Source organism: Podarcis tiliguerta, assembly GCF_965153285.1.
Source record: "Podarcis tiliguerta genome assembly, chromosome: 12".
NCBI lineage: Eukaryota > Metazoa > Chordata > Lepidosauria > Squamata > Lacertidae > Podarcis > Podarcis tiliguerta.
Window position 1 is genome coordinate 40,662,665 of NC_139545.1, and position 22,834 is coordinate 40,685,498.

Sequence of the window (22,834 nt, forward strand, 5' to 3'; positions counted from 1 at the left end):
CATGGTTGAGAAACATCCTGAACAGGAATGAGAATAATGTTGGTATTCTACTGGTTTCCAAAGTTTTACATAATATTTTTCTTAATCCTCTGTTTGCTAATAACCGTATTGTAAAAATCGAAAGGTTGTATCTGACTTCTCAGAGTAGGCCCATTAATATTAATGGGTAATATTACAAGTAGTCTTGTGCATTAATTTCAATGGGTCTACGCTTATGACTAACCTAGAATACAACTGCAAACCACTCCATTAACAAAGTGCATAGTTTCAGATTTCTAATAAGTATTTTATGGGGTTTTGTTTTGCTTCAGTTTCCGAATTAAGAAAACTCTTTGAACCGAACAGGCAGGATACCTTGGAAATGAAAAGGTAAATTCTAGATCTTCCTTTATATTTCTCCTTAGGATAGATTTCCAGTTCTTTGGGGGTATTTCTGGCATAACCTCTTGCTTTCATCTTCCCCAGAAAAGAAAGGATAGCTAGGCGTTTAGAGGGAATTGAAAATGACACTCAGCCCGTCCTTTTGCAAAACTGTCCAGGATTGGTTACCCATCGTTTGCTAGAAGAAGATACACCAAGATATATGCGTGCAACAGATCCATATAGTCCTCACTTCAGTAAGAAACATATTTGTAATATGTGCTGTTCTTAACCAAGTATTGTAGCAGATTTGGGCTAGTAGGAGCTCTGCCTGGCTATAGAATCCTTGTATTTCCTTTATGTTTTAAAGGGCAACTGGTATAAAATACCTTAAACATTTTTAGGGTCTTTATTCTATGGGACTATGTGCTAGCACATAGAAAAGTAGGTGGCTTTAAGAGGGGCTTAGTCAAATTTTTGCCCAATCGACTATTAGGTTCTTCTGTACTAGGTTTTTTGTTTTTGTTTTTAAATGCAGCTGATGCTTAGAAATAGCTAACCATAAGGATCTGTAGAATCGATGAATAGTGAGGATGCTCAGCTGCACTATGTATCTAGGATTTTATCAGCCCAGGGCAGTCTACTTAAAAAGTAATATGATTGAAATAAAAGACACAGCTTATAACCAATTCTACTGTATTTTGATAGGATGTATAATAATGGGAGAAGTCCCCACAGCTTGGTTTGGAAATTGAAGAGTAACTTCAAATATTTGTGTTAAACACTCAAGAAACAGGCAGTAGTTGCAAGTTTTAAAGTTACTCCTAATTTTCATTGCTCTCTATTAAGGTTGTTTAACTGAACTGGACTTAAACTTCCTCTGTTTTTAGCCCCAAGTCCTGGACACCAACTGCTGTTTACAAAGAGATAAGCAAAATATTGAAAGTTGGAAGGGACCCTGAGGACCATCTAGTCCAGGCACCCCAAACTTGGCCCTCCAGCTGTTTTAGGACTACAACTCCCATCATCCCTAGCTAACAGGACCAGTGGTCAGGAGTGATGGGAATTGTAGTCCCAGAACAGCTGGAGGGCCAGGTTTGGGGATGCCTGATCTAGTCTAACTTCTTGCAGTGCAGGAATCTGTCCCAAGCAACCTTGGTGTTATCAGAATGGTGTTACCATTCTCTAACCAACTGAGCCATCCAGGGGATGCCCCTAAGGGGAATTTTTAAGGCTCAAGGGACTGATGGGCCAGCCTAGGAATGCTTCTGAACCTTGGGACAGGGGCACAAATATGCACAGTCCTACCCAGGACATTTTTTAACCAAACTGTGGGGAGCTCCCTAACCCAAAACACCATGAACAGAGGCAAAGGCTATTTACAGGCTCTGCAAGCCATCACCCTAGCCTATTTTTTCATTTTCTCTTTAGCAAACAGTGAAATGGAATAGAAAGCCCAAAGACTTGCCCATAGATTCCTTAATGTCTGCTTCAAAATTGTAACTTGTGTTGAATACTAAGACATCTGGAAGGAAGTCATAGGGAAGTGGATGAGTGTCAGGATAATACTTACAACTTTGTAGGACTTCTTTAAAAGAGAGAAACTGGGAAACTTTCTTCCTGTTATAATTATTCTGTGTTGTTATAGGAAGATCAAATGAAGAAGAAACTTCAGATTCATCAGTAGAGAATCAGCCTAGATCAAGATACCAAGCAGAATCCAGTGGAGGAAAAACAAAGCCACCTTCTTACAGCCCTTCAGTCATGGATTCCCAGGGACCCGAGTCCAAAGCAGAAAGGATAGCTAGGTACAAGGCAGAGAGGCGGCGCCAGCTGGCTGAGAAATACGGACTTTCAATAGATTCGGATGTGGACTCGGAATATTTATCCAAATACACCAGGGCAAGGAAAGATCAAGAAGTGGCTGAGAAGAGAGTACCAAAGAGTGAGAAAAATGAGGATGAAAGTAAAGATTATAGTTCTCTGTACTCAGTGAGAACAGAGACTAAGGAGATGAGGAATGCTTCTTTGGAGTCAAAGGAAAATTATGTGCTTGAGAGGGCAAGTTCTCCAGAAAGGGAAAAACTGCATATGAATGAGGACAATGAGAGAGAAGCCCCAGAGCCTAGTTGCAACAGACACGATCTACCCTCTGCATCAGAGAATTCCACATCCTTCTCATATATCGGCCATGACTCCTCCCTAAGTGAAGTGCCAAGTTCGCCAAAGCAAACTCACAGGGTTTCCCTTTCTTCACCAAAGCAGCTAGCTTCACCAAGTCATTCCCTCAGCGACAGCAGATTAGGGTAAGTGCGCTGTTCCTGTTTTGTAGAGTGTCAGCAACTGTTGGTATATATGGTACCTGCTCCAAGGACTTCGCATTGTCTTAATATTAGAAGGTGACACTGGCAATAAGGGGAAAACTGGGTAGGAAGCAAGCAGCACAAGGTTTACCCATCAAGAGGCGTGAGTTAGTACAGTGACACATATAGTGCACTTCTAGTGTTGCAGGAATAAGATTGGATACAGGATTTTGGGAAGGGAAAATTTATGGCATTAGATTGTATGTTTGGAACAGCCTTTGAAAGAATGGTTGAAATCAACCAGGAAAAGCAGGTGGTGTTGTACTGGTGTACAGATTGAGTTGCAAAAACTTTGAGGTCCGTGCAGAAATAGGGGACAGATTGAGTGAAAGAATTCTGAAAAGCATTTGAGTCTTTAAAAAGGCAAATACCTTTACAAACGAACTTACACATTTTGAGAGAACAAATATTCTGCAGACCCTCCAGTTACCACAGATAAAACCCAATGTAAATTTCAGACAATCCGCATATCAATTCGAAGTGAGTGAATGTGAGGATTTCAAGTTGCATTTTTCCGTCTGCAAACAATATACCGTCAATAGCACATGATGCCTTATTAAGTACATGGCCAACTCCAAAAAAATGGCAGCCAAGTCCTCCTTTCTCCCTTCTCACTCCCAGTAACATCAAGGACAGCTAAACTGTGTTCTGGTGTTGCAGGTGTGTGTGTATCTCTGCCCCACGTAACTGGCTGCTTGTGGGGGTGTTTGGGATGTCTGAATGCAGGCACGACAACTCCTAGGAGCCAAAGAAGTCCGCCCCCCCAATGTCTTTTTTTAGGGGTCCGAGCCCTCTCAATATTCAAGAAGCGTTCAGAGAGATTATGGGACAGAGACCACAATAAAAACCCCACAGCTATCTGTCATGGCAAATATGTTGACTGATGGTGATGAGAGAGAGAGAGAATGAATGAATGAATGAATGAGAAGAAGATTGCTGAGCACTTTAAACCCAAAGACAGACTTTGATGGAAAAAGAGAAGGAGAAGGCCTGTGACTGGCAGCAGGTGAGCACAGTTGCCAAAGCCTCTCTGCTGAGCCACACTGGATGATAAAGGCTGCTGCTGAAGCAGAGACAGGTTGCTTGAAGGCAGCTGCTGATTGCTTTACATGTGTATTAACAAACTTGGCTGATCAGGACCAACTACCACAAATGGTGCCCTTGTTACACTGTAAACCAATGAGAAAAAGATCAATCCAAACTGAAAATTGAGAAGGGAACGACCAAAGTAGCTCGCAGTGTCACACATTCAAATACATAGACTTATTGGAAGGAAGCTGTAACAAATTCTACATTGTAGAGATTATAATAAGGTCTGTCTCTCAACCCAACCTCCAATATATGTTCCTGTCCTAGATTCAAATGAAACCTGTCTCAGCCCACTAAATGAAAGCCCCCTTGGGAAGCTTTTTAAAGACAAGGGAAGATTATGGCTGCATGAATAAAAAATAGTTTCATAGTTGAGTTCTGCAATCTTCCCAATTCTATAGATTTTTTTTTTAAACGTTGCTTTATAAATACCACCTTTGCCATCGGCGAAAGAATTGCTGTGTGTTTGCCCAGTTGTTCAATGCTGTGTGTTTGCCCCATCATGTTCAATGGGGACCTAAAACTGGCGGCAGGCAAATGCAATCTTTTAAGTTCCCAACTTGTTCTGCAGTTGCCCAATATTCATTTCCTATTTGAATTTAATTTTTATTGTGTATTCAGAAATGAGGTAAAAGTGATGGCTCTTAATTGGTCATTGTTTTGCCTATTCTGCTTGCAATGCAATTTATCTAAATTTCTGTACCAGTGAAGTACCAAGAGAAAGTAATTACCGTATTTTTTGCTCTATAAGACTCACTTTTTTCCTCCTAAAAAATAAGGGGAAATGTGTGTGCGTCTTATAGAGCGAATGCAGGCTGCGCAGCTATCCCAGAAGCCAGAACAGCAATAGGGATTGCTGCTTTCACTGTGCAGCGATCCCTCTTGCTGTTCTGGCTTCTGAGATTCAGAATATTTTTTTCTTGTTTTCCTCCTCCAAAAACTAGGTGTGTCTTGTAGTCTGGTGCGTCTTATAGAGCGAAAAATACGGTATGTCTGTGGTGGTTTTTCAGGGTTTTAGGGTCCCTTTGTGTGTATCTGGGGTGACAGGGCTAACTAACCACCTCCTCCAATGTTGCTTCCATGGAGTCACTTACATTTTATGCAATTATGCAGTAATGTAGCTACTCAAGTATTGTTGGAAGCCTTTGGAAGCAACTCAACTTGCATTAAAGCTGATGGGATTTGCATGGGGAGAAAGTAGATAGAGGAATCTCCAAGCTTCCCAGATTGTCTTTTTGACCTAAACTGTTGAGACGCTAGACTGGCATTCTCCAGGGTTGCTGACCTAAAATCCTACTTCCCCCTCCTCTCAGTCTCACCTTGAGAGAGGAGGCATCTTTCCTTTGTTTCTCTCCTGCAAAGTTCAAAGAGCAATCATGGCTCTTTGCATCTCCATCTTAGACAGAACTAAGATCTTTCCTATCCAACATGTATTTCCTTTGATAAACTTGTCTTTCTTATTTTTCCACACTAAAAGTATCAGTATCCAGGGTAAAGGGCGTTCTTCCAAGGGATTTCAGCCAACAGTTCAAGCTTCTGTATATGGGTAGAGATTTTTATTAAGGATACGCCAAAATTCTTCTTGCAGGTTTCTTTTTTAATGAACGGTTGCTCTTGTACCTTGCATGTGACCTTCCCATGGGTGTCACCTGGCCAATGTGAGAAATGGGGTGCTGGATTATACTGGGCTTTGGTCCAATTCTGGAGAGCTGCTCTTATGTTAAAACAGAGGAAAGTGATTGCTTATTCAAGAAGCATGGCTACATCAGCATGAACCAAACGTGATTGGTTCTATAGCATTATGAGCCTCATTTTTACTATGTGATCGCTGATTGACTGCGATCACTGAGCATAAAAGGCCTTTAATTGGGCACAGCAGCAGATAGGGCCAACAATGGCAGCAAATGCCTTCCAAAGAAAGGCAGATGTTTGGACCTTTAATTGGACTTTGAGGAAAACAATGTTTCCCTTTTCCCTGCTGTTGACCTGAAAATCAAAACAGGTGAACATATTGTTGGGAACAATGCAGGGGAAAACCATGGAAGAGGTAGCCATCCTATCACTCCAGGTACAGATAAGAGTAATGAAATGTAGTTAGAGATGGAACTTACTTAGTCTTATTGAAATACCATTTCATTTTTGCCTTTTGGGCCCAGAGAATATGTGTGTTAAACTCACTCCCAGTATTTCCTTATCTTTAGATCTTTGCATTGCACCTGCTTCTTTTGCACACATTCTTCTAAAAAGTGTACATGTGTGTGCATGCATATGCATGTCCACACGTGTGCATATGCATACATAGAAACTGTACTCACTATTTCAAGTTAAAGTATGCTTTTATATTCTGGAGCTTTAGCATAGATCAAAATAGCAGAGTACATTAAGCAGATCTGGACCAGGTCTCTCTCATTGGGATTAATGCTGCCAGCTTCCTCATTCTTTCCATTTTGGGCTACATGTCAGGTCACTCTGACTCTAGCTAAAGCTCCTCTGTGATAAAGATTAAGCTAGTTCACTCTGGCATCAAACTCTCTAGCTTCCATACCTATCTAGATCCTGGCAGCTTCTTGGGCTAGGAATGCTGATTTTGGGGAAAGGTGCCAATGTCATTGCTTCCCCCCTTTCCCCCCCTAGTTTTTTGGTGCAGTTTGTGGCTGACTTTGAATATTGACTCAACCTGCCTTTCACCAGTGTCAGAAACGAGTATTTATTCCAAGAGCCTGGTCTGAAGTAGCAAATTTTCAAGGTGATGCTAGGGTTTTAATGTGTGCATTTTAATAAAATCTTGCAGTTTTCAATCATTACCACTAAATATTGATTTATTGTACTTCTCTCACCGCTTTCATTTAAGTGATGAAGGACTAAGGCATTGTTCATGCAATCAAATCCTGGCTTTATAAACCAGGATTTGCCCAAACTGCTTGAACCTGCAGTCACTTTGCTTTTTCCTTTCACATGAGCAAACAGACTAGGAAGCCAGTTCAGAATAGCTTCCTGTTACATCTAAAACAGGAACTGTGGTAAGTGGCTTCTGAATCTGGCTTACCAGGTCCAGGTTCTTCAAAGCCTATGAACAAGTTCATTTATTTTGAAAAAATACAAATAAAAAACATTGAACCGAGAGACGTTATAAGATGGGGTGAGGCATCAGAATAGATGTTTCAATGAAATTCCTTTTTAAAAGGTTTATTTGACTTCTTTTTTAATCTCTTTATAACTTTCCCTTTTATCTCAATATAACTTCTCACCCTACATTTAAAATGAAAATTCAGGACAAACTTCTCTTTAAACAAACAAAAAGCAGGTCTAAACTAATTTTATTATGACAATGCATCATTTGTTAATTTGACCATGTTACACTTTCGTTTCTTAGGAATATTTTCTTGCATTAAGTATCGAACCAGAAGAAAAATGATTTGAATGTGTAGCTACAAAAACCCAAAAAAAAAACCCACATCTGGGTGTAGTAGCAGTCTATATTGAGAGCATATTTGTCTCAAGAGAGGTTTAGCTTTTTCTGTGCATATTGTGGATATGTTCCTAATTGCATTCACACGCAGCTATTCTAAAGCTACAAGCCTGCCTCTTACATTTATAAGCCAAATACCTTCAGTGAATAATGAAGAAATTGTTTAAGGAATTGGGGGGAAACAGGAGGATTGTGTGTGCATGCATTGACGTATTGCCAGAAAAAAATTCTGAAGCTCTATTTTCTATAGTAGTGCAGGGAAAACAAAACCTGATTGGTTTCTTCAGAAAGATTCGGATGGGGATACACCTTCACTTATCAGCTGGCCCTCCAGGTATCCTACCATGCAGCTGTGTGGCTTAAATAATAATAATTTGGACTGTTAACTTCCTTTCTCCTTTTCCTTCCCCCACTATCATTTTAACAAATGTCGTTGGCACCCTTTAATGGCAGTGGATTAAAAAATATATATTCAATTTCTGTTTTTAATTTCTGCTCTAATGAAACTTTCCTTCTGCCCCTGCCCTCTCTCCCACCTCCCCACCCCCCGGACAATTTCTGCGTCTTCCTTTTTGTCACTTACAACTAATTGATGTTCTGGTAGGAAGCACTCAAAATGCCCTTAATGTTTGCTCCACAGGTGTAAACATGGTGGCACTGGCTAAACTCAGGTCTTGCCTTTTGGCCTGTCATTAACATGTTTCTCCTGCCTTGCAATCTGAAGTGCAACAGAATACTAGCCTGTGAAATGTTGCAAGCACTGAATGCAGAAACTTTTGTCCCTTACTGAGTGGTTTCCCTGAATGTGAAGATACAAAAAAGTGTATAGTTAATACATTAGCTTGTCTTTGGAGCTGTGAGCAGCTTGCATGTTCACATAAAGTAGTTCTCATAAAGGGATGAGTTGTCCTTCCAAAAAGTGGGTCTCAAGTGAGCAGACAAGGAAGTATTCCTAAATCCGGTGGTTAAAAACAGGCTATAGCAAAATCCTGATTGTTTAGTGCTGTGCAACATACTTTAAACGAGAACTTGGTTTGCTAATAATGTGGTGTATGAACACTTGCTATTAGTCACAGTTCCTTTAAAAAGGTAATGTGATAAATGTTATATAGAATAGGCTCAGCTATGATTGAGAGGCCCTATCCAACAAGGAGTTTGGTATCAGTTGTACGCTCCACTTCTTTTTCTCTAACATATATACCTTGTTTGCACACAACACTAAACCAAAACTTAACTTACTGTGAATGAGCAAATGTGTGGTTCCTGGACAGGTGATCACGGCTTGTTTTACACTTGAATTTCTTTCTCAGATCCTCTGCTTAGGATATATTTTGTTCTAAGGTATAGGTTGCAGAGTATAAAATATAGTCTCCCCCCTTCATGGTGCGCACACTTTCAAATTGCTGCATATTTCAGCAAAACATACATAAGCAGGAGCCTCCCTTTTTCTGTTTCACACTTCTTGTGCATTTTGCAAAGGTAGAGGCATGAGTCTTTCACAAATAAAACAAATATCTAAAAGTATTGGCTCTCAGGTTACGTGCCAAGATTCAGTTGCCTCTGCTCTCCATCTCTGTTTAGAACATTTTCTCACTGGTTATAATTCAAATGGAGTATTTTTCTTTTTTCTACATGTTTTTCTTATAATGTGTTCTCAGCTGATTTTTTTTTTTTTTAACAAAAGAAACATGTTAAGGGAGCCACCCATTTTTTTTCTTTTTCCCCTGTAAAGGTGGACAAGTGCCAGTGTTGTTATTTTTTGGAATATTTTTTAGTGATATAAGTAGTTAGACGAAAACCCAAATTCTATTTATTCTCCATTTGGGCATACTTAATTACATTTCCTCATCAGCAGATTGAACACAGCTGACTAAATTGTTCAGCACAACGCACGAAAATAGAAGTGGACAGAAAAATGACTTTGCTGAAATCCATGTCTTGATCCCCTCTGACATCAGATTGGGCAAAGGGCACTTGTTAGGAAGGTTCTCAGATTTCCCACACTAGTTTAGTCTAGTTTAATTTGATGCTTAAAACTTGATGTTGCTGGATTTCCCCAAACTAGGTGCATGTGTTTCCCCCCCTCCTCTCTGGCTTAGTTACAACTGTCCCACATTTTTTTAATCCATTTTTCTTTCTTAAAGAGTAAAAGTTAGAGAGAAACTGGTGAAAGAGGAAAGTGCCCGTTCAAGCCCTGAACTTCCAGCAGACACTATGACTCAAAGAAAGTTTCGCCCAGTGCCTGCTAATTTCGTGCCTCTTCAGTCAGAAACGTCTGCTTTCCATAGGGTTGCCAATCAGCCTCTTGGCTTGGCCTGCCAACCAACACATGGCTATGTTCAGCCTGCTGGAATCGCTCATATAGCTAAACAGGTGGCAGCCGAAGAACCAGAAAGCAGCCCCGTTCATAACCTTCCTGGGCCGGCAAATGTAGCGTTCATAACCAGATTCCCAGAAGATGCGAAGATGGATGATGAAAGAAGTGACTTGCCTCAGAATCATGGATCGTCATCGAAGCTCACTTACTCCAGTTTGGAGGCAGAGAAGGAAAGGCAGCCAACTCTGACTTCAGAGAATCGTAGATTGAGCAGAGGAGATGAATTTGAGAAACTGGCAATTGGCCAGCCAAGGAACGTGGAACCTGAGAAAGAGCTGGAGCGATGTATGCAATGGATGCCTGGACCTCAGGCGAAGAAGACTCAGGAGAACGTTGAGAGGAGCGAAAGAGTTGTGTACCTACAGAGTGCTAAAGGGAAAGTTCAGGCTCGGGAAGAGACTCCAGTGAAGCATAAGCTCCTTACTCGCTCATTTTCTGATTATAGCGGTTCGCCTAAATTAGAAGTTTTTAAAAGTAAGGAGCATGTTGCAAAGAATGCAATGGAGTTTCAGAGCACTGAAGCCAAGATCCCCAATGGTGAGATTGCCATGGTTGACACAAAAGTCTCTGTTGCCCAACTCCGTAATGCCTTTTTGGAAACTGCCAATGCCTGCAAGAAACCTGAACTGTAGGTGACGTTTCTGAATATATATGTGTATATATTTTTTTAACTTGGTGTGACACTTGCACGTCCTTGGCATAAAATGGCACCCCCAAACTCAACATCAGTTGCGTTCTGCAGCACTTCAAACACACGAGTCAATTCCCATCTAGTGTGTCTTGGAGGTGGAGTTGTCCTGACTTCTCTTGTTCGTTTGTGCTTCTGCTTGCTTAGTGCAAGTTCTGATGTTGGGGCAGCTGGAATGGAATGACTTTGTACTTTTCTATGCATGGTTTTCCAGGAGCATGCAGAGTGATTGATAATGGACTGATTTGGTGGGATGCTTTATATTTGTCCTTCACCTCTCTTTCTCTTTCTCCCTTCCCTCTTTCCCCATCCTAATTCTTTGTTTCCTTTCTTTGCACTTTCTGATGTGGTTAAAAAAAAAAGTGAATCTCAGTTTGAGATGCCAACATCAGGTACTGATTTGTCTGCCAGTGCTGAACACGAAAGAGGGTCACGGAGGCCAAGGCGCTATTTTTCTCCTGGGGAAAGTAGAAAGACTTCCGAGAGATTTAGGACTCAACCTATAACTTCAGCAGAGCGAAAGGAAACAGATAGGTAGGCATTTGTATGGCACAGCGCACTGGAGCAGCGTTATTTAGAATGACAGCTGGCAGTAATAAAAGTAGTGTTTGGAAAAAATGCAACTCAACACAAATATTAATTCAGATAAGGTGGCAATGTAGTTCAAGGTGGCTATTTTTAATTTTTGAAATAAAAATTCAATATTTACTCTAAAGGCTGTTTATCACACAACTCTGAGCAGAAATACATTTACTTATATGTTTTAAGGTGAAAGGGTCAGTGCTGTGTGTAACAATTGGCAGAATATTTGAAGTTCTGTCTGTTTTTATTTTTATTTTAGTTGACATCTTTCTCCTTCATGCAACTTACACCTGGCTGGCATTGCTTGCCTTCTTGCTTTTTAAGGGTCATTGTAAAGGAAACACTATTGTAACTTGAAAAACCCTTTTTCCCCATTTGCAACCTATTTGCTGTCCCTCTTGAACAAGATTAGGCTTAGGGATTTTTTTCTACAATTTTTATTTCCAACTCATACTTATATTTTCTTTTGTAAAACCCATAGGTCTGTATTCAGTCCAGAAATGCCAGCTCCTGAAGGTAAGATTTTTTTCTCGCCATGCTCTTTTATGGGTAAATTTTCATGTTTTACCTATCAGCCTTTAGTGGCAGGCTAGTTACACCTTGACCAAATTTGACTTCCCCTCAGCCTCAGAAGTGAAATGAGTCCCTGCCCAGAGGGGCTTACAATCTAGATAACAGCACAAAAAGAGGCAATGAGAAGGGAGAATAAATGAAGGCAGTGTTACAAGGGAGTGGATAAATAAGCAGGTTTGCTGGGTCACAAGGGAGGTCTTCAGATCTTCTGGCTAGGAAGCAAGTAGTTACATGATCTTCAGCATAAATGACAAACAAATACCAGAATATAACCTCTTTTGACTGAAAATTGTGGATATGATGTCCTTCAACCCTCTTCACCCTGGTGTGTTACCTTACAACTGCCAGGAAAGAGCAATTCTCTGACTATCTTAAAATTGAACTATATAACATTCTGCAGCTCAGATGCTCATTAAAAAGCGATGTTACTGTCTTGCCCAGAACCAAACAGGCCTTCACTTTCTTGATGTACCTTTTTGCCAGTTGTGTTCCTGTGTTATTTACATGTGTGTGTGTTTCTTTAAAAAAAATTGAGAATCTCTTGGATTTATCTAAAGATATGTCATGTCATGTAATCTTCTTTATTATCTGTAGATGAGGAGAAAGTGGACGAGCGAGCCAAGCTGAGTGTTGCGGCAAAGAGGTTGCTATTCAGGGTAAGTGTCCTCCTTGTCTTCCCTCACCAGTTAAGTCTGCAGAAGGGACACACCTCAGTGTCAGAGCTTTGCGTGCAGAGTGTCCCAGGTTCAGTCTTCAGGCAGGGCTGGCAGAGACCCCTGAACAGCCACTGCTAGTCAATGTGGACAATATGGAGCTAGATGCCCACACTGGCTTGAGGGCAGTGTAAAGCAGCTTCATGTGTTGCACTATAAGGAGTTGGGCTACAAGTGTGTAGGAGGCAAATGAGCGAGTGGGCTGGGATGGGGAAGCTATGGCCATCCAGGCATTGCTCAACCCCCATCAATTCCCCAGCCAGTGTGGCCATTGGGAGTTGGCGCATAGGTGCCACAGAAGGTGGTAGAGCATCTGCTTTGTGTTCAGAAGGTCCCAAATGCAATCCATTGCATCTCCAGGGAGGACTGGGAGAGACCTCTGTCTGAAACCTTAGAGAGTTGCTGCCATTCAGCACTGATTATCCTGAGCTAGTTGGACCCAATGGCAGATGGGCCAAACGGCAGACTCAATATACGGCAGCTTCCTTTGTTCCACGGTACAACCCTCTTCTGAACTGAGCGACAACCCTATCACCCACTTGATTTGGGAGTCTTCCTTTCTGTTAACCTGTTAGTTCTGGTGTGCATCTGGTTCTAGGAAATGGAAAAGTCGTTTGACGGGAAGAGTTTTCCGAAGCCACATTCAAGGAATTCTGCGGTGGAAAGAAGGCTAAGGCGAATGCAGGATAGGTCACGCACGCAGCCCATTACCACCGAAGAAGTGGTCATTGCAGCTACGTAAGTCTTGGAAATGTGTTAGGTCTGCTATTCCACTGGGTTGTGTGTTTTTTAACGGAGCTCTAAATTCCCATTCATTAAGTGCCTATGGCTTGGTAATAAGGAAAAAGGCTTGTTGCTAAGGAATAGCTTCCTTGAGAAATGTATGCCAGAGGGAATGTCTTTCTAGCTGCTTTTGGAGGCAAGGGATAATGGAGCAACGCAAAATGCATGAGCAATATAAGCTTATGAAGCAATAGATGAAAGATGGTAAGGGAGGAGTTAATTGCAGTTCTGGCTTATAAGCCAAGTGAAACAGATTTCTTGCCTTGAGCCCTGCACAATTAAGCTGCTGAATCTTACTAGAAATCTAGAAGACTTCTAGACCTGTGCATCATCACATTAATTAATAATATCCAGTGCTTTTGTATACCTTGTAACTTTCTTTCAGAGCACCAGTGTTGCTGCCCTGCAGCCAAGATTTTTATTTTTTATTTTTTTTAAAGTAAAATGCATATGAAAATGATTCAGTTTTATAGAAAATCAGGATGTCCTTGACCATCTTCTTTCAAATATATTTTGGATCAACAATGCAGTTTTATTTTTTAAAATGTCCAATTTTTTTAAATGGGGGGAATTACTATCGGTTTGTTTACGTGGTTCAAATTGTATGTTTTTTCTTAATGCTATTCTCTTCTCTCTCTCTTCTTGTGCATTTTCCTTCCCTTGGCTATTTTTTTAAAGTGAACCTATCCCTGCCTTACGTACTGTGAATACCCATTCTATAGTGGCAAGAATACCTAATCCCACTGTAGTTAAGAGCACTGTACATCCTACCAGGTACTGGGGGAGACGACTTGCATGTTACAGGGAGCACAAGGGTCATTGCTAGCAAATGCATCCATAAAACCCAAGTGTCTTAAGTGTTCCAAGCAATTTAGTGGAACTTTTAAGAACTGTCGTTTGTTCTTGTCCTCTTTCTGTGTTTGACTGATAGAACAATAGACTTCTTTGCCTGTTGAGTGTTTGATTCAGGAGCTTTCCAATTAAGCACACTGCCTCGTTTTAGAAGGTGCATTTCTCCAATGCAGAAGAACGTTGCATGTTAAAAAGCTGAGCAAAGACATTTGTTGTGTCTCAAATAAAAGTGAAAAAACCAGGTGTTTTCTGATACCGCAACTTGCACCCACCTCTGTTTCTCTCCACTTCTAACAACTTACTGAATTAATGGAAGGATGAGAAATTGCACCACCTATAGGTGTAAGCACAAATTTCTTTGCTTGTTTCTGTTGCATGTTGTGATTTTAAAGTTAAGAGATGCAAAAGAAAGCATTGGGGAACAACACTGTAGAAAAACCATAGAAGACTTGTGATTTCTCAAAGGGTAGCTGTTTTATTGTGGCCCCAAAGTCAGATATGGATCTTGTATACTAACACAAGACACTCACTTATACTACTTTGTTTTTGTTAGCTTTTTGTTACAACAGGCCAACATGGCTTATCCTTCTGGATCTTTAAATCTTGAACACTTAAATACCCCAGACCTTTCAGGCTATATAGCCTTTTTCTATTGGACATCCACATGTCTTTCTGGCTTTCAGGATGTAGATGAGTTGTCTTCCTCCTTTCTGTTCCTCTAGTCTGGTCCACAATCTCTCGGTATATTTCCTAGCCTCTTTCCTCTCTTGGGAACTAACAAGGGTCTATGTCATTATAGCCAAAGAGGAAAGACGTAACAGATGTGTGAAGCCAAGCAAGAGAGAGCACAGGTTGATGATAGAGCAATATTGCCATGGTATCGTTCTAATCCTCCCTGTCGCCTCTTGCAAGCACCTTACAATGTAACTTTTGTCTTCTAAACAGGGTTTGGCCAAAGTTACTGTGAATATGTCTTTAGGAATATCTCCCAGCTCTTGGTTTTGGCCATCTGGGCACATGGAACATAGGAGATGTAGTTCTATAGGAAGCTGTCATTGGTCCCATCTCTCTTATTAATTGTCTACAATGACTGTACTGAACCTGGAGCTTTCTCCATGCACAGCATGTGCTCTACCAATGAGTTATGACCCTTCCTCAGTGTGTGAGCAGCTCCACATCAATTCTTCCCTGTGTGGCCCCTATGTACATACCTTCAGCCTAGAACTAACACAGTGAATATAGACTTGTAGAAGAGGAGAGAGTGAGAGGACAGTGTAAGGGTGCCATTGCTGTGTGCTTTCTCTATGAACAAGCTAATGCATGCAGGGCTTGGTTGACCCTTTACGGAACTGTTGGCTTCACCACTTCTGCTACTTGCTGTGTGGATTGGTGTTGCTGTATTGAGGTGATTCCCCCCCCCCCCCCGTTTCCCTTTTATGATTAGCGAAAGTTAGACAATGCAATACTAATGCAGGAGGTAAATTCACTCCACATTCAAGGACCTTCATCCCCATGGACTAGAGAAGGGAAGTCAAGATGTATTTATTTATTAATCTTTTTGTAAACCACTTTGAGGTTTGGGTTTTTGTTTTGTTTTAACAATCAAGCAGTTATATAAAATTTATGGGGAAAAAATAAGATAAAAAGGTGGGTACCCCTACAAAGAGGGGTACCCACTGTAGATGTAGATGTTTGGACGTCCTTCTCCCACATGTGTAGTGTGACTCCTTTAAGACCCACTGTGCATATTAATATGGAATCTATGCACAGATGCCTATGTGAGGACCAGAAGCAGTGAATAAGAGAGTTCAGAACACTTAAGACCCCAGCAGTGTGAACTGTGTGTCTATTTCACTGCATCTGTTCAACTGCATCTTTTTGCCACTAGGACGACTCTTTTAGGGCAGTTCGTCACTCTGCAAGCAGTGCCATTAGGGGAGTGTTTATAAACGAATCGCAAAATGCTATTTTATGTTAGCAGTTCTTCAGTCAGAATTGATGAAGCTGATTTCATAGCTTAGTCAAATTGCCAACACATTTTGTTTGCTAGCTTTCCTGATTACCCCACCCCACCCCATACTTTGCTCTCTACATCTAAAACTACAAGACTGCTAACTGCTTAGCAACTCTCAGTACTGATTCTCAGTTCCACTTTTAAGGCTGCAGGCATCTGCGAACCAAAAGACATCGGCTAAAGAAGAAATCAAAGAAGCCAGAGAAGCCCTTGAGCAAGATCAGTCTGGGGAACCAGACTCTTCCACCCTGAGCTTGGCAGAAAAGATGGCCTTATTTAACAAATTATCTCAACCCATAACAAAGGCAGTCTCTACAAGGAGCAGAGGGGATATCAGGCAAAGGAGGTCGAAAGCTCGTTATCAGACACAGCCTGTCACACTTGGAGAAGTTGAGCAGGTAGGTATATACAGGATATTTTCTTCTAGCAGCTGATTTTGGGGCATATTTACTCAGCAGTTGTTATGTGTCATGAGTTCAAGGAGCCTTAGCCACCCCAAGCGAAGTCTCCATAGGATGTTGGTGCAAGTCGTCATCAAATGATGCACCATGTTCCTTGCTATTAATGCAGCCGTGTGACTGCTGACACAGCATGTACAGGCAATGGCTTGCCAAGAAGCAGACATGATACATCTTTCTAATGCCACAATTTGGAAGGCATCTGTTTGTGTTTACCTGAGAGTAAAACCTAAACTGCAGTTGCCATTACTCTTCATATTTGAATGCCAAGTCCAAGCCCTTATATCATTGCACTCGTGATGATTTTTGGTTTCTGCTTTGAGTAATCATTTAAAGACATAGGGTTTTTTCCCCAGTTTCGGTAATAAGTAGTCTCTTAATAGAAATCCTACTGCCGATAGGATGTGACTGGTAAACACCACTACTCCCCAAATTGTGAAATGCACAAGTGATTGGGCTATCCTAGGTTCAGTTCTTTAATCTGAATTTGGAATGCTACATTTGTTGAAGACTATGTTAGCTTAACTTGATTTTTCACCATTTTCAACTCTGCAACACTTTTACACCATAAAATAAAAAGCTCAGAAAATTACTGAATATATGTTCCCTCTTTTTCTGTCCCAGAAATGGGACCTGCAAGGCAGTAAATGATCACAGTAAAACAACTAACAATAAAAGCAATACTATATGCAGTGAAATGAACAATATATGCAGCATATGAAAACCCAGCAGTTGCAAAATTCATTGAAGAGCATGCTTAAAACAGCATCTTACCAAAAGGGTCATTGGAAAAGAGCTGTTGTCATTTTCCTATAGAAAACAGGGACAGAGGTTCCCAGGGCAAGGGTGTGTTCAGAGCTCAGGTGCCACCACTGGTAAGGCTTTCTCCCATGAGCCCAACTATGTCACCTCTTTTTGGAGTGTGGGATGCAGAGCCTGGCCCCCTGTCAGTCACAGCATGTGGATAGTCTTATCTTGAAGAAGGCAAAATAAATAAAAAATTGTCCAGTAGCACCTTATAGACCAACTAAGTTTGTTCTATAACAACTAAGTTTGTTCTAAGTTGGTCTATAAGATGCTACTGGACAATTTTTTTTTAATTTTTTTTATTTTGACTGCGTCAGACCAACATGGCTACCTACCTGAATCTTGAAGAAGGCAGTCCTCTTGATGTTCTTCTTCCAAACCATTGAGGGCTTTAAACCAGCTCTTTGAATTGGGCCTTGTGAAACATGCCATAAGCCAGCAAAGATACATTCATCACAGAATCATAGAATTATAGATTTGGAAGGGATGCCCAGGGCCCTCTAGTCCACCCCCCGCAATGCAGGAATCTCAACACGTGGTCCCCCATCCAATTTGCAACCATACAAGACTCTTCTTAGCTTTGGAAATGTGCTAGCAGTTTTATTGTTGCACCACTGATCCTAAAACTGGGCTCCCGTCAGCAACCTAGCTGATTCATTCTCCACCAGCTGAAGTTTCCAAAGCACTTTGAAGCCAGCCCCAAGTAGAGCACGTTACAGTAATATTATATGGATGTAAACAAGGTATGTGTAACTGTGGCAAGATTTGCCTTCTCCAGGACTGTAGTCTAAGCTAGCCAAAAACACTTGTGGCCACAGCTGCCACTTCTCTATCCAGGAGTAACACTGGGTCTTGAACTCCCCAAGCTACACACCTGCTCTTTAATTACAAAGTTGTTTACTGGCTAGTGAACTTTCCCCATTGGGTTTTAGGCACCAGTGTACAGCAGATTCTTTCCATAATGCAAGTTTAAGCAACGAATCCCATCTGCTGCCTGGGGGGGAAATAGCATTACAAGTAAGGGGAGATATTAGCTGTGATGTTGTTCAAAGCTTTGATGCTAATACTGTTTGAGGTGCTGTTTTGTATTTAAGAGTTGCATGTATATAGATTTTCACCCACCTGTGTTCAATTTTATTATACTAGTCTGCAGTGTTGAAAACAGTATGAGTGGCAGGTCTATTTTTCTTTTGTATTTGATGCCGTAATATTTCTCCAGAGGGTGATATGCTGTTGCTTCATGACGGCATAACTTTAGTTGGATTAAGTTCCTTATACCTGTGAGGGTAACTGTAATGTGTTTTACTTTAAGCAAGTTCACTCTCTCAGCAAGAATTGGGAGGGGAATGCGTAGGTTCCATAAATTGTATCTTAAGAGGCTGAGAACAAAGCAATAAGTAATGCCCATAGGTGAACTGTAGAATTGGAATGTGGAGGAAATGCCCCCTGAGTAAAATACATATGTACACTGCAAAAGCATTTGTAAAATATTTTTTGGAAAAATGAGTTATCAAAAACTATTTTGTTACAAATTGCACTTTTATCGCACTCTGCTTCCAAATTTTTCAGTGCAGTATAGATGGTGGTTGTTTTCCCCCACCCTCCCAGTTTTCTCTCACAACAACCCTGTAAGGTAGTTACACTGAGGAGAGTTTAGCTCAAGACACCCAGGGAGCTTCATGGCTGAGTGGAGATTTCAGTCTGCATTTCCTTGATACTTACTCCAGCCCTCTAACCACTATACCACTGGGCTCTTAACATACTAGCTGATATTTTGTGGTAGGTTAATGAGGAAGAGCTGTTTGTGGAAATGAAAAGCAGCTTTTCAAAATATGGAAAGCTAGGGGAAGAGGGATCACTTCTGTTTCATTTTCGCTGGCCATATGAAACGTGAACCTTTGTTTGTGTTAGCCAACCCTCATTCTGTATCTGAAGGGGTGTGGCAGCTAAATTGCAGGCTACCAAACCTGTGAGCTGTGAATTATTAATTTTTAAGTCTCTTTATATTGCTCCACAGGTGCAAAGTGACAGTGGGAAAATTGCCCCTTTGTCCCCTACTATTGTAACGTCAGTGTCAACCATGGTGTCTGCATTGTCGCCGGTGTATAGTAAGGATCTGCATGTGAAGCCAGCAGAAGACGAGGTAGTGAATGAGATTGGGAAACCTGATTCCAGATACCACTCTCCAGCGGAAAACGCAGATACTTCATTAAAAAACATCCTGAAAACAGAATTGTGGCAGCCTTCGGTGGAATTGAGAGAGAGCAACTGGCAGTCGAGGGAGCCTGAAGAGACAGAGCCCAGGGGATTCATAAAACGTGAAGAGAATGCTATGAGAAAGCGAAGCTCTTTTGAGGAAGAGCCACCGCTTCCTGTTCCTGATAAAACGGAGGACTACAACAAAGAGATGAAATATGCATTCCCAAGAAAAAGCAGCATGGAATTGTTTAGCCCACAGCCTCTTTGTCAGCCTGCTGAACAAAAGGAATTCGCCAGCGACACTCTGAAGAATAAACGGGAAGTCAAAGGCCAGTCCTCTGAGGAAACGATGGAGTATGAAGGAATTGTGGCAAGATCAACCCTGCAGAGAGGTAAATGCCTCAGTGTGGGCTGCCACCCCATTTAAAGAAATCTTAGCCTGTTTGTTGTTTTGAGTTCTTAAAAGCAATTAATTAAAAGGTTTGGATGGCATAAATTTGTATAAGATTGAAGCAGTTATGAAGAGGGGGCGGGGACCATTGTTTATACAGGTGTCCCTAACAAGCTTTAGCTTAAGAGGCATTCTGTCCTCTGTGAGGGGGGAGGGGGGAATGCCTCATCTGTCGCTCGCTAAGGGTTGTGGGTTGGTTTTTTTTTGTAAATGCTTGTATTAAAAATAATTACCGTGGGGTGGAAAACCACAGGTTGTTAGTTGTAGGAGATTTCAGCTTTCACATTGTGACCACTCTTGGGCCAGCTTCATAGCCTCCATGACACAGATGGGGCTGTCTCATATTGTCATGGTTGGAAGAGACACTGAAGTAACCCTGTTGTCATAGTCGGACCACTTCCTAGTGGTCGTTTATTTCAGCGAGAGAGAACTCTGCACTGCCCCCCTCTCCTGGGGTGAAAGACTGATTAAAATGGTATACCCTGGTGGCTTATTGAATCCAGTGGATTCCTGAATGCTTTTGGATATTTTCTGCGGTACAGAAAAGGCAATTCTGTTCAGACCACAACTTCACTTTGGAACGGTGAGATGCAACAGGCCATTTTCCACAACCACCTCTTGAGTGCCATTGTTAATGCTGGTGATTGGTACCTTGGACAGTTGTGGGCAACGAAACAGACCACATGATGGCTGGAGCATATGTATTTATTATATATTTGCACCACTTGATTGTAAACAACGCACCCACACATAAACCATAAAGTGTGAAGATGACCATGTCTATTGTGTGGTGGTGAAGGCATACTTTTTTGCCCTTCATTGCAGTCTCAAATAACCACCCAACTGATGCTCTTTGTGGAAGCGGATGTCTGACTTGACGCATGGGGTATTGTAGCCTTTGGAGGCCTGTTCTGACAGATTAGCAATGGTAATTGAGTGTACAAAATCACTCATCTCCATGATGACTTGGACATCATTGTTGTGGCTTTTGTCGGATTATACAAGACAGAGACCAGAACTGTGGTGTGACATGTCTTTAAGATGCAACAAAGGCAGGGGCTTTTGCCTGAGCATTCTCACTTGAGTCCTTTACCTGAGCCTGAGGACAGCATAGTCTCTGGAAACGTGTTCCTTGGGAAACTTGAGAATTGCCTCTTTCTCCATCTTGCTCTTCCCCAGCGCTGGCATTCAATGGAAGAAACACATTAGCATTGTATACTCCATCATTTAGGACTGATACACTAGCATGCTACATTGGGACTCAATGAAATCTCTTAGTATGAGTAGCCAGAAGTACCATTTCCCCCAAGCCACCTGGGCCTGTGTGTGCATGCGCGCTCACATGCACATGTGTATGATGTCAGATTTCTGGCATCTTGCAAACGATGCAAGAAACTCACCATCTATTTTCATTACACTGGAGAGTTATGAGAACTCACAGGGACTCAAGGAAGCTGCCTTATAAAGAGCCAGACCATTGGTTCCTCAAGCTCAGTATTGTCTACACGGTCTGGTAGAACCTCTCCGGGATTTTAGACATGGATCTGTCCCAGCTCTATCCAAAGTTGACGGGGACTGAATATTGGACCTTTTGCATGAAAAGCAGGTCCTCTTCTGCTAAGCCTTCAGCCCTTCCAACTCCCCAAACTTCCAAGTCTACAGTTCTGTGATTCTACAATTCCTTTCTTCTGAATCACTGACTCTTGGTTAGTTCTTCTAGCCACAGAATGCTAGTGACACTGTAATTTTGTAAAGCATGAGAAAAATCCATCATTGTGGTGGAAAGCACCTAATTTGTAACCTGGGCTTGTATAATTCATTATACGAAACAAAGAAGTTACCTGTCAGTTTGAGTGATGTGTTTTGCAGGTTTTTGCTTTTTTGCAATTAAGCACTAATTCTGAGCTCCCCACCCCCCAGAGCATGATGAGCCAATTTCAGAACTTGTGGGAACAGCAGCAACAAAGAGCTATTCTCAGTCTGCGGCTGTGGGATCCTGTAGACAGCAGGAAACCTCTGAGCTGTTAGAGGGAAAACTAGACTCCAGGGAGAGCAAAGCCGAAATTATGGAGGACACCCTTGACGCGTCCAACAAAACTATGTCAATTAAAGAAAGGTAAACAAACTCTTCTTCTTTTGAAGTATCTTGTTTTCTCTCTTCTTTTAGAGTAGAAGTATTTAGTGTGGTGATGTGCAAGAACATCCACTGGGGAATTTCTTAATCTGTGTATTAAAATCATAAAGTCTAAACCTAAGTGGCAATTAAAAAGAAAAAAGTTTAGTGTTGAAAGTGAAACTATAAAGGGAAAGCATCCTTGAAATCTGGGTAAATCAGTAGTAAAGCTTAGGAACATAGGAAGCTGCCTTATACCAAGTCAGACCAATGGTCTGTCTAGCTCAGTAGTGTATGCACTGACTGGCAGAGGCTGTCCATGTTTTCAGAAGGGGGCATTCCCAGGAGACGGCAGGGATTTAACCTGGGACTTTCTGTGTGCAAGGGAGATGGTCCACTGAAGGAGCGTCTCCACCCCCATCATTGAGCCTGGACACTGAGATCCATCTCCGAGGGCCTTCTGGTGGTTTCCTCATTTTGAGAAGTGAAGCTACAGGGAACCAGGCAGAGGGCCTTCTTGGTAGTGGCCCCCACCCTGTGTAACGCCCTCCCATCAGATGCCAAGGAAATAATCTACCTGACTCTTAGAAGACTTCTGAAGGCAGCCCTGTATAGGGAAGTTTTTAAATGTTTGATACTTCACTGTGGTTTTATAATTTGTTGGAAGCCGTCCATAGTGGCTGGGGCAACCTAGTCAGATGGGCGCCATATAAAAAATAAATTACTACTACTACTACTACTACTACTACTACTACTACTACGGCCCTTCCTGAATACAGTGAGGTGAAAGTCTCAAATTAATTTCTCCATCTTCCGTTAAATAGCTGAACCAAATTGTTAGACTCCAGCTAATCAAACAATGGCTTTTTGCAAGAATGGCTGTGGGTAGTCCATGATCAGAATGTAATATTCAGCATTTTGAGTTCCACCCTATTTTTTCAAC

At 41.5% G+C, this 22,834-nt stretch overlaps 1 protein-coding gene across 50 annotated transcripts in view; it reads left to right on the plus strand.

Annotated features, from left to right (window-relative positions):
* SVIL (supervillin) overlaps window positions 1–22,834 on the plus strand; it is a 146,225-nt gene that overhangs the window by 81,576 nt on the left and 41,815 nt on the right. For 7 of the 50 annotated variants that reach the window (XM_083405930.1, XM_083405914.1, XM_083405921.1 and 4 more), the window contains 12 exons: window positions 312–369; window positions 466–617; window positions 2,009–2,666; window positions 9,426–10,286; window positions 10,710–10,880; window positions 11,410–11,444; window positions 12,096–12,157; window positions 12,813–12,952; window positions 13,676–13,771; window positions 16,009–16,261; window positions 19,146–19,719; window positions 21,699–21,894. In XM_083405930.1, coding sequence (XP_083262056.1) covers window positions 362–369; window positions 466–617; window positions 2,009–2,666; window positions 9,426–10,286; window positions 10,710–10,880; window positions 11,410–11,444; window positions 12,096–12,157; window positions 12,813–12,952; window positions 13,676–13,771; window positions 16,009–16,261; window positions 19,146–19,719; window positions 21,699–21,894 — 3,206 coding nt within the window. In that variant the 5' untranslated portion in view covers window positions 312–361. Of the gene's footprint in view, window positions 1–311; window positions 370–465; window positions 618–2,008; window positions 2,667–7,531; window positions 7,616–9,425; window positions 10,287–10,709; window positions 10,881–11,409; window positions 11,445–12,095; window positions 12,158–12,812; window positions 12,953–13,675; window positions 13,772–16,008; window positions 16,262–19,145; window positions 19,720–21,698; window positions 21,895–22,834 lie in introns of all 50 variants that reach the window. The other 43 variants (XM_083405912.1, XM_083405944.1, XM_083405911.1 and 40 more) reach the window with 15 other exon arrangements.